Raw genomic sequence first — 12,417 nt, forward strand, 5'->3', positions numbered from 1 at the left:
ATTTTGTATTTTATTTTAATTTGATCCGCAGAGGTCCTTGATTGGTGCATAAGTTTATAAGCTAGGGGGTGTGGGACAATAAAATAAAAGGCCTCATTAGAGCAATTAATGCATATCTCACAGATATTAACACACTTTCACAAATATTAATACATTTTCCTCAAATTTATTTAATATGTTACTGGCGTAAAGTACTCCAATGGATAACAAAAACAAAATTGCTTTGGACTTAGTGGCTCTTGAGCTATATTTTGTTTGAAATTTCGCTCTCTTTAATTTGTAGATGACATAATTTTATTGGCTCTAGTAAGAGAGTACTAGTTCTCCTTATTCCCCACACAAACAAGCCCAGCCTTAGGGCAAAGCCCAAGGGGCTTCTAAATTTTGGGTTCAAAATAGGGCCCCCTTCTTATTTAAATAAGTATAGATATTATTGTTCATGGTGTTAAACAAATGCCTTTGTTGGTTCAGCGCGGTAAGACGATTTCATACCTTAATGAATGTCCCGAGTTTGATTCCTGTCAAAATACCTTCTTTGTAAGTGTTTTTTCGCAAAAATAAAAATAAAAATCTCATCCTACACAATTGTAGCTGCTGTGATTTGAACTGTAAAGGAGGGCTTGCCAGTGCTAGCTTCCCGCTCAATAAGGTTTCTTTATCTTTCCCATTTTGAGTGCCTGATTTCTTATCTTATAGTATGTAGTGATGTGCCTTTGTTCTTCTTTCTCGTGGATCCCGATCGGTCTTTTGGTTTTGTTAGGATTGATTGTCCCGGACACCTTTCTGAAAGGTGAGAGAAGGGGTTCACAAAGACAAGGCTTCGGCTCTTCACCGATTCAAGTGAGAAAGTCAGTGACATCGAACACGTATAAGGAGTATGACTAGGAGCAAACTACCTCTTTCTAGTAGTAACTTGAAAGCTGCTCGTCCTCATGGAACTAAAAGGGAAAGACGAGTTGATCTTCACCGCCTCGTAAGTAGCAAGTGGATCTACGATGTCATATACAAGACAACCACTTCAGCCGACGAAACCAAATCATTTAACACGCTCAATAGAGACCAAAATATTTATACAATAACATTTGTATTATTGTTGTTTAATTCCAAAAATATGTAGGGTTCCATCCCAAAATTTCCCCTCCCAATTACTTAGAGCCAGCCCTGCTCACAAATAAAGATAAACTAATTATCCTTAGGCACCCCTAAGTCTCACATGACCTAAAACCTCAAACACTCTTCTAGAGATCGACCTATGATTGTTATTGCGTGCATGAGAAAAAATCTAGCATGTGCTATTGGAGCGAAAACAAACTTAAGGTCAAAATCGAATTTAAAATTCTTTGAGGTCAAGGTGAAGAGCAGGAAAAAATTAACGGTTCTTAGAAGAATCTCTTTCAAAGATGTGGAAACAAAAGTTAAAAGTCATGTGCTCAATCAAATTCGTTGATTTTTATTGTCTGGAAGTCCCGTGGCCTTCTCATTTTTCTTATGGGACCTGTTCGATTCTCAGGCCTATTCAACTAAAGTTCTTATTTTTTAACTGCTTATTTTTTGTTTTACGAGATAAGTTATACTCTCACAATATATCACCTTTATTTGAAAAATAAGTACTGATTTTGGCCATTAGGGAAGGGAGGAAAGGAATAAGGATTTTGTGAATATGTGGACCAACATGTCTCTCTAAATAAATTAGTTTCATATTGTCACGCGAAATATAAAGACGAGACTGTGTTAATATAAGATTATTGGTCTATTTAGTAACCCCAATATAAGGAATGTGATATGGGGAGGTATTCTTTAGCCCGACCCTTAACAATTGTTTATGTCTTTATCTCATGACAAATAATGATCATTTACCATTTATTTCGTTTTTGTCACGCTCTAATACGTCATAATATGTCATGTACAATTACGTCTAATATTTTAGGAACCCGCATGTCCCATCTATTTTTATTCTTTTTTTTTCACATTTGTCAACCATTTTGAAAGGGAATTCTCTGAAGAGTAAATGAATTACGGGAGTGTATTACGTAAAAGATTAATTGGTCTGTGATATAGATACTTTTATCTATCTACCACATCGAAATTAACAATCAAATGTGTGTTTGTTCCAACTACCGTGTAAGTGGCCATATAAAAGGTGAGATGGTTCACTGAAGGAGAATCTGTTCCAAACTCATGAACGATGGCAACTAAACATGAGGATTGTGCTCGTTGCGGGACTTAACCCAACACCTTACAACACGAGCTGAAGATCCCTTCAGAATTGCAACAACCTACCTTTTTCGTGATTTCTTTCCATCTTATATCATTAATTTCGTATTGAAAGAGTTTCGCCAATTCTAAGAAATTTTCCTTTTCGACCGTAACAAAATATCTTCCATTTTTCCTTCGAGTAGATTCTTCTTTTTGGTTTCCAAAGAAACGTAGTTTTGTTTAGGTCTGAATTTTTCCTTCGAGTAGATTCTTCTTTTTGGTTTCCAAAGAAACGTAGTTTTGTTTAGGTCTGAATCGAGCCGGGCCGAGCTTTAACATGTTCAGGCTCTGCTTGCAAGAATAAGAGTGGGCTCAAGCTCGGCTCGAGCTCAACTACTAAATCATGGCTCGAGCTCGGCTCACACCTCACTACTAAAGCTGGAGCTCAGCTTGAGGAAGCTGGGTAATCCCATGCGGGAGGTACGGCTTTTGTAGAATTGGGTTGGGTGTTGTACTTAAAAGAACATTTGTACAACAGTTCTCAAATTTTCCGATGTGGGACGAGTAACTTCTCCTTTCCCTTCATTTGTGCTTGTCCCACATCGACAAACCAATATTATGTGGCTTGCGAGCCTATACGAGCCGAGCTTTTAGGAGCTCGAGCTCACCTCGTTAAGCAAACGAGCTGAAGAAGTGGGTTCGAGTTTGTTCGTTTATATGTCGAGTCGAGTTTGAACAAGCTCATCTCGAGCCGAGCCATGAGCCTCTCGCGAGCGGCTCGATTCATTACAGTCTTAGTTTTGTTGCCTTAAATGGGTCATTAATCCTATGAATCCGGTGCCAACGACTAACATTCTCTCAGAACAACATTCTTGTTCAAGCTCAAAAATAATGTGTTTACGCAAATAATTTTTCTAGCAATATGAATATTGTTTGATAGATCTCATTGAGATTTTTTGAACGATACAAAAAATTAATTTTCATTTATATTATTTTTGAATTTGATAATGCGAAATAAGTATTCCCTCCGTCCCATAATATTTGTCCAGTCCGCAAAACGAAGACTATAAAATAATGTCTTTCTTTCAAGAAAAAATTCAAAATTTTTTTCATAAGTTAAAAGAACTCGTCATGATCTATTAAATTGTTGAATTTTTTTCCAACTTTTCTTACAAAAATTGTCTTATTTTTACGTATCCGTTTTGCGGACCGGACAAATATTATAGGACGGAGGGAGTACTTATTTTTTAAGATTGAGTAATAAATTCTTGAAAGCCACATATTGAAGTTGACGATTCCAGTCAGCTAAACACCCAGTTTGGGTCATCTCTTACTATGTCCTTCCACCCCATTTTTTATCCAAGTTTAGGAGCAATTGTGATTCAAATTCCTGGGGAAACGAGGATGGGGTGATGAAGAGGAGGAAAGCTTGCTTCACTTCAAGAGTTATGTGTTTTTAATAAACAGTCGCTACCGAATGATCGATGCAGCGGTTAGGCATCCTTAGACGAAAGAGGTCTATCAGGATTGGTCGTTATGTGTCACCACCTTCTTACGTTGCCCACTTGGAGCGGGGCTGTAACATTCTATGGACCCGCTGTAACATCGAGATGGTGTTGTAGCATGCTCTCTTACTCCTTTATATGTCCAAGTACAAAACAGGGGAATCAGTTAGTGCCAACTAGCCGATTTTCAGAACACATTCCGATGATTAAGTCGGTTGTCACTAGAGAAGGAAAAAGTATGTAGTCCTCATATAGCTAGTGATGGTATAGCTTTCTAGGGTTTATGAAATGCATTTTACAAAGAAACTGTAGTTGGTCATCACGTAATTCCGTGCTGAGCATGTAAAAATGAAATTTGGCTTCTTTAGTTCTTCTTTTTTCATTTTTTTTTTAATTCCACTACAAACTGATGCACATAGCGATTTCTTGTATAATGTGTCTGGGTCAAAGATTTGTGAATTGGTTTAAACAAGACAAAGGTCAGCAATGTTAAAAAAAATAGTAACTTATTGATGACATCAAAATTTCACTCAGCAAGATGCAAGCTCAAAGGTCATAAAAGAGAACAGAGTTAGTAGCCTGGGAGACAACAAACAATTCGGATGTACCACTTTTATTTCCTAGAAAGAGCTCATCATCAAAACTCCATATGCAGATGTAACAAGAGTTTTGGTAGTGTTCATAGATTGTGCTTTTGAGGTATATATATATACACCACGGTTCACATGAGGGATCCCGCACTTTCTTATGGTGCGGGACTCCCCCTTCTTGATTGAATTTCGATGATCCGAGCCGCTTAATGTGTGCAGAACGTGATTTTAAGGGTACCCGCGAGAAATCAACAAAAAAAATAACCGAGAAGGGCTTCATCTGAGCAGTTTTTTTTGAACCATTCAATGAAAACTGCTCAGATGAAGCCCTTTCCGGTCATTTTTTTTGCTGATTTCACGCAAGAACCCTTAAAATCACGTTCTGATCACTTTGAGCGGCTCGGATCATCGAAATTTAATCGGGAAGGAGAGTCCCGCATTTTATTAAAATGCGGGAATAAAATGCGGGATCCCTCACAGAACCTGACTGTGTCTATATATATATATATATATACAGTCCTTATCCAGTGAGGGATCCCGCACGGTTTTACCGTGCGGACCTCGCTTTTCCGATCAAATTTCGATGATTCGAGCAGCTCAAAGTGATCAGAACGTGATTTTAAGGGTACTCGTTAGAAATTAGCAAAAAAAATGACCGGAAAGGGCTTGATTGGAGCAGTTTTCATTTAACGGTTCAGTAAAAAAATGCTCAAATAAAGCCCTTCCGGGTCATTTTTTTTGCCAATTTCTCGCGGGTACCCTTAAAATCACGTTCTGCACACTTTGAGCGGCTCGGATCATCGAAATTTGCTAGGAAAATGGAAGGTTCGCACGGTAGACTGGTAAGGGATCCCTCATTGGATCCGTGATGTGTGTGTGTGTATATATATATATATAGAGTTAGGTTCCGGTGAGGGATCCCTCATTTTATTAAAATGCGGGACTCCCCTTCCTGGTTGAATTTCGACGATCCGAGCCGCTCAAAGTGATCAGAACGTGATTTTTAAGGGTCCCAGTGAGAAATCAGCAAAAAAAATGACCGGGAAGGGCTTCATCCGAGCAGTTTTCATTGAACGGTTCAAAAAAAACTGCTCGGATGACGCCCCTCCCGGTCATTTTTTTTGCTGATTTCTCGCGAGGACCCTTAAAATTACGTTCTGCATACATTAAACGGTTCGAATTTTTAAAATTTGATCGGAAAATGAAAGTCCCTCATTTTAACAAAATAAGGGATTCCTCACTTGAAAATTCTTCTATATATATATATATATATATATATATATATATATATATATATATATATATAGTCAATATTCAAGAAAAGATGTAACTTTGCAATAACTTTGTGACAAATCATACGTAATTTCCCAGATGAAAGGATTGCGATTTTTGTTCAGAATCGGATATCCATCTTCGACTATTACATCAAGCGCCGTTGAAAATATGTTAATCAAGCTTAGCACAGTCCCATGATGCAATCCCCAATTTGTATCAATAGCACAAATAATTAAGAATGCTCTCTTGATCGAGGCATCGCCCACATGTAATCTTATCATATAGTGTACATATTATGTTTTTATTGAAGTGTTTAGGCATACAAAAAAAAAGTTATGAAAACAGCATATAGTGTACACCGACTTGTGTGGGACCCAGAAATGAATCTCACAAATGATCGGACCGTTCAATTTGATTAAAATATTTCTTCATAATCTTTGTAAAAAATACTCCCTTGGTCAAATCACGGTAGGGATTTGATCAATTCGTTCACTTTGTGATTTTTGAAAATTGAAGAAATTAATTAAGCCATAATCGATATTCAACTGAACTTATTTTTTTCAAACACTCTTTAAAAATATTTTAAACAATAATTGACTTTTATTTTTTGTACGATACCCCGAGGTGGATTCTTAAAATAAAATATAAAAAAAAAGTGTACATATGGTGGCTGACAGGTATAAAGGCATTCCACGAAAATTCTTGGCAAATCAAACGTCAAAAAGTAAGTAAATGCTAGAAGGGTACAATAATTCAAATGTGCCTTTATTCTACGCGCAAGTCCGTCCACTCAGACTTTATCATTAGTCTTCTTCCCACTTTCCTCTTTTTACATGGTTATTATTACTGAAAATTTTAACACCACGTCCATTTACACATTCATTCACACATTTATATTCATAACAAGAGTGGAGCCCGCACACATTGGATGTGTAGTGTGTGCAGGCTCCACCCTTGTTGTGAGTATGGGTGTGTGAATGGATGTGTAAATGGATGTGGTGGTAGAATGATTGTATTATTACTTGCCTGGAACCTCCCAAGCTGGAGAGCGCGACCCGTTTTTCACTCCAATTCCGAACGACCATTTTCAGTTTTCTCCATTGTTTATGCACGAGATCGAACAATCTTCACTTCCTTCTTCATCTCTGTCTATTGGGATTTTAAAAAATTCAGCCATCGCGCCATGTGCTCTCTCTCTCTCTCGTCCATCTTTGTCAAAGTCCCTCGATTTATTGATTTCTAATGTCGCTTCTATAAACCGTGTTTTTATTTTGCAGATGATGATAGATGGGAGGTGGAACTCTTGAATTGGTTCTACAAACATTGAGAACGAACTCCCTAATCTATTGTGGGAGAACTTCCTAATCTTTTGGTTAGTATCTTGAGAGTATATACATGGTACTCACCACTCATATTTTATGGAGGATGATACGCAATTTTTTTTTTCATGGTATGCATATCTTTCGTTTATGGTAGCAAATTCTAGCCTTGTTAATTATGCATTTTTATAGCATTAGTTATGCATTCTTTTTAGGAAGTTACGAATGGGTTGTACGGAAATTCCACTACTGGCTTTGGTGTTTATTTTGGTCATAATCTTGTCTCTTGGTGTGCTAACAAACAGCCCATAGTGGCTCGATCACTCACAGAACCTGAATATGGCCGGAGTTATGGCTCACAAAGCCGCATACTTAGTTTGGATTTACTTTCTGAACTTCATGTTCCTGTGACTCCTCGTGTTCTATGGTGTGATAACTGTTCAGCCATTTCTGGGCTTCTAATCTTGTCTTTCATGCTAGAACCAAACATCTCGAAATTGACTATCATTCTATTATAGAACAAGTGCTTGCAAACAAAATTGTTGGTGCTCGATCATAGTGGCCAACTCATCAAATGTCAGTTATATATGGTATATATTGGGATTCTTTCTCTGCGGTAATCATCGAACATAATCAATGGAAAAGTAAACAATTTCATCAATTGTTACTCTAGTTAGAATTTTGTCAGGCTGAAGTTCACAAAATCTCGATTCATCTTTATGCAGTGTGGATCTATAAAATAAAAAAAAATATCTTTGCATCGTGTGCATAAATATGGATGCCTCGCGGGCTGAAGGATGTTCTTCCTCTTCCAAACCCATCCCACCGCAATGGGTATACGACGTCTTCGTGAGTTTCAGAGGTGCTGATACTCGTAAAAACTTTACCAGCCATCTGTTTGCTGGTTTAGAAGACAACGGTATTCGCACATTCAGGGATGACAAAGAGCTCGAAAGAGGAGAATTTATTAGCGATGGACTACTGAAAGCAATTGAGGGTTCCAGGATGTCTTTAATTGTGTTCTCAAAAGACTATGCTGGGTCGAGGTGGTGCCTTGATGAACTTGTGAGGATCATGGTTTGCAGGGAGACTTTGAAACAGATTGTCGTGCCCATCTTTTATGATGTTGTTCCATCCGACGTGCGGAAGCAGACGGGGGATCTTCAAGAGGCATTTGCCAAGCATGAAAAGTGTTTTAGAGAGGGATCGGATGGCAAGGTGGAAAAGTGGAGGGCAGCTCTTACTGAAGCTGCCAATTTGTCAGGTCGACACTTGCTCAATGAGGCCAACGGGTATTTTCCTCAACCCTTTTGATATTTATAAGAAAATGACCATAAAACAACACAAGTACACACTAATCCACGTGTTTGGAGATGAGGGTGGAATTTCCATCCTGTTGGAAGGCTTATTAATCTTAAAACGTACTTAGTTGACCACAATTTTATATACATCAAATTTCAAATGCCGAAGGACAAACTTCAAACTTCACAATTATTTGACATTTGTACTTGCCTCAGATCATAACAAAAGAAGGCCTTATTATGCATGACTTTAGATATGCCTAGAGAAGAACTTTGAAATAGGAGTAAGATTTTTTGACTGATTTCAAAATCACTCTTCTGCTTGTTGCAAGCTTACAACTAGTTTTTTATTTTGAGTTTCTAGGCCAGATATCCTCAATTGAGGCTAATTTTTTGGCCAAAATTAGCACTTATTCTTGTTATGGCTAATTCATGGCTAATTCTAGGTTTAATGAGTGCTTATTCTTGTTTTTTTTTATTTATGTTAATTGATGCACAAAATGGCAGAGATGAAGCAGAGTTAATTAAGATGATCATTAAAGATGTTAGAGAAAAAGTAAATCCAATACATCTAAATGTTCCAGACCGCCAAGTTGGACTAGACTGTCGTGTTGCAAAGCTCAATGTATTGCTGAACATGGAATTCAACTTTGTTCGCATTGTTGGCATATGGGGCATGGGTGGAATTGGCAAGACTACAATTGCAAAAAGGCTGTATAATATCATCCAACACAAGTTTGAACGTAGCGGTTTTCTCGCAGATGTCAGAGAAACTTCGCAGCGACCAAATGGTCTGGTTGAGTTACAAAAGAAACTTATTTTGGCTATATTAAAAAGAAGTTGTGAAGTAAGTAATTCTCATGAAGGCGTCGAGGTTATAAAGAAGATAGCTTTCGGTCGAAAAAAGGTTCTTCTTATTCTGGATGATGTGGATAATGTCCAACAATTGAAGGCTCTAGCCATAGATCGAGATTCCTTCGCTCCTGGAAGCAGAATCATCATAACAACAAGAGATAAGTATTTGCTAAAAATCCTTGAATTGGGTGAGAAGGAGATATATGGGCCGGAGAAATTGGACGAGGACGAATCCCTTGAGCTCTTCAGTTGGCATGCCTTTAAGGAAGATCATCCTCTAGAAGACTATTTGGACCTTTCACGTCAAATTGTGCATTATGCTGGAGGGCTGCCATTAGCTCTTGAAGTTTTGGGTTCCTATTTCCGTGGTGAGAGCATACCTCAATGGGAAAGGGCAATAGCAAAATTAAGAAAAGTTCCTGCTGATGATGTTCTTGGAAAACTTAAGATAAGTTATGAATCGCTTAGCGAGCAACTAAAGAAGTTGTTCCTAGATACGGCATGTTTTTTTGTTGGAATAGGTCGAGATTTTACTATAAAAATATTGGAAGGCCGCTACGATATTTTTGTAGACGATGAGATTCGAAAACTAGCCGACCGGTGTCTCATAAAATATGACCGTCATGACCAAATTGTGATGCACGATATGATAAGAGACATGGGCAGAGAAATCGTCAGGCAAGAATCTCTTGATCTTGGGAAGCGTAGCCGATTATGGTATCGTGACGATATCCTTAAAGTTCTGAGAGATGGCACGGTGAGAGCCTTATGCATTGAGATTTTACTCCATTGTTGATGCTTCATTACTGCAATAATGCTACATGCACTTGTGCCCATTCTAATTCTGATGTATTTGACATAAATATTCATAGCTTTTTTTTTTTTCCTCACCGAGTTACTTTTTCCTTCCCTCATTATGAACTGGGTTTTCATGTCAGGGAACTGAAGCAGTTAAAGGCCTCATCCTAAACGCTACGGATGTTCAAGTGAATGCAAATCCATTTGAAAAGATGGACAAACTGTGGTATCGTGAGCTTGTCCTTGAGGTTCGGAGGGTTGGCATGGTGAGGACCACACATCATGATCTTTTTATCAACTATTCATGTTTAATTACTATTGTTTGCAGTAATGCCACATATGCCTATGCACATTCTTAATTCCAAGTCTCAACTTACATGAATATTCCTGGCTTTACTTTATGCTTTCTAACCCAAGGTACTTTATTTCTCCTTGTTATGCAATGGATTTTCTTATTAGGGAACTGAAGTAGTTGAAGGCCGCCTTCTAAATTTTAATGATCCAAAAGATGTCCTAGTGAATGCTAAGGCATTTGAAAAGATGAACAACCTGTGGCTGCTTCATCTCGATTACGTTCACCTAACTACTGGTTATGAACATATTTCTAGAAGGCTATTATGGCTAAGCTGGAAAGGCTTCCCTTTGAATTGTATACCATGGAATTTTTCTATGGAGATGCTAGTTGCTCTCGATTTGCGTTATAGCAGCCTGAAACAAGTTTGGAATAGAAACATGGTACATCCTTATTTCTTTCTCCGTCCAATATCTATCGCACGGTATATTGTGTGGAAATTAACTTTCCTCGAATTCTTTTGGACAGATTCTGGACAAACTAAAGTTCCTTTACCTCAGTCACTGCCATTACCTAACCAGAACCCCTGACTTCTCTGGACTCTACTCTCTTGAGGAACTATTGCTTAATGATTGCAAAAGTTTGGAGAAGGTTGACAAGTCTATTAGATATCTGAACAAACTTGTTGTCCTGGATATGAAAAACTGTACAAAACTTCGGAAGCTTCCCTCTGGCATTTTGATGTTGAAATCTCTCAAACGTCTTGATCTCTCTGGCTGCTCCAACCTAGGAAACTCAGCGGTATTTGTAGGACCGCTAAATAAATTATGGTGCTCGTTCTTCTCATCGTGGACGTTGCCACCAAAGTGTGTGGATTCTATTGGGTTTTCACTCATCCCTGTCCAGCCCACCAGTTGCTTAATGGAATTAAATCTGAAAGACTGCCATTTGTCATATTTACCGGATGAAATAGGGAATCTAATCGCATTACGGACTCTGAATCTTGCCGGAAACAATTTGAGTACCTTGCCGGATACCATTGTTAAGCTGTCTTGCTTGAAGGATTTGTTGGTGGAAAATAACAAGCTCTCACATCTTCCTAGCGAAATTGGGGATTTGGACTCTTTGGAGACTTTGAGACTTGGGGGTAATAAAGGTTTCCGTGCCCTTCCAGAAAGTATATGCGAACTTGTTCGCTTGCGGGTATTGAGTTTGTATGGCTGCAACTTGTCTCATCTGCCCAGTGAAATTGGTGGGTTGACCTCGCTAGAGTATTTGTATATTTCGGGAAATAATATCTGCACCATACCAGATAGTATCAGTAGCCTTCATCGCTTGGATGCCTTCTTTTTGAATAATTGTGCAAAGCTCCGATCTCTTCCAAAGCTTTCAACATGTACTTCTGTGAGTGCAGAGCATTGCCCATCATTAGAAAGACTACCACTTGAACTGGATCAGCTAGGGCGGCGCGTGTGCTATTCGGAATCCAATAAATTAGCTGAGAACAGTTATTTAACTAGTCTCTTGAAACAACTCCCCAGGAGCAAGGTACTCTCTGTCTCTCTCATGTGTTGGATTATTACTTTATAAAGGTGGGTTCCACTGACCAAAATAAGACCCCTTTCCGCTTAACTTTTAGCATTTTTTTATCTTTATTCAAAAAAAAATCGTGTTTGTTAGTTTTGCGCCAATTTTTTTTGTGAATTATTGGTTTGTCTTGGAAAAGTAAATTTTTTTTCCTTTTATCCAAATATTTTGGAAAATAAACACTTTTTAGAGAAAAAAAATTACAGCAAAACTAACAAATGCGAAAAAAATTTAAATAAAGACAAAATCAACTTATTTCTCTAAACGTTAAGTGGAACACGTACTTAATTTTTTTAGATGAATACCTATTTTTTGAATTAAACGTGGTCTATTGTGGGAGAATGATTTGTCTCTTAAAGTAAGAAATAAGTACTTAAAAAAAGAAAAACCTTAGCACAACGAAACTCCATAAGAAGGTAAAATCATATGGTTTTTGTAAAGCCATACGATTTCTATAATCCTTGATTTCTATTCATCTATAAAGTGCCATTGTAATATGAGGTTAAGTTCTGCCATGGGAATTTTGGACTTTTGTCATTTTGTTCTCATTAAAAAAAATTCGTGTTTGTTCGTTTTGCGATAGATTTTTGTAGATTATTGATTCGTTTTGACGAGAGGAATTGAAAAAATAATTTTTTTTTAACTTTTACTCTATTTTTATTTGTATATTTAAGATAAAGCTCAAAAAAATGGATATTT

General features: G+C 37.6%; 1 protein-coding gene across 5 annotated transcripts in view; it reads left to right on the forward strand.

The window, feature by feature from the left end:
* LOC131302365 (disease resistance protein RPV1-like) overlaps positions 1–12,417 on the forward strand; it is a 310,054-nt gene that overhangs the window by 255,462 nt on the left and 42,175 nt on the right. Inside the window, exons 1-6 of one of the 5 annotated variants that reach the window (XM_058329002.1) lie at positions 6,577–7,016; positions 7,611–8,177; positions 8,694–9,798; positions 9,980–10,105; positions 10,299–10,574; positions 10,660–11,679. The exons of 2 other annotated variants lie outside the window; for them this stretch is intronic. In XM_058329002.1, coding sequence (XP_058184985.1) covers positions 7,660–8,177; positions 8,694–9,798; positions 9,980–10,105; positions 10,299–10,574; positions 10,660–11,679 — 3,045 coding nt within the window. In that variant the 5' untranslated portion in view covers positions 6,577–7,016; positions 7,611–7,659. Of the gene's footprint in view, positions 1–6,576; positions 8,178–8,693; positions 9,799–9,979; positions 10,106–10,298; positions 10,575–10,659; positions 11,680–12,417 lie in introns of those variants that run through there. 2 more of the 5 variants (XM_058328985.1, XM_058328992.1) reach the window with 2 other exon arrangements.

Source organism: Rhododendron vialii, chromosome 1a, assembly GCF_030253575.1.
Source record: "Rhododendron vialii isolate Sample 1 chromosome 1a, ASM3025357v1".
Lineage (NCBI taxonomy): Eukaryota > Viridiplantae > Streptophyta > Magnoliopsida > Ericales > Ericaceae > Rhododendron > Rhododendron vialii.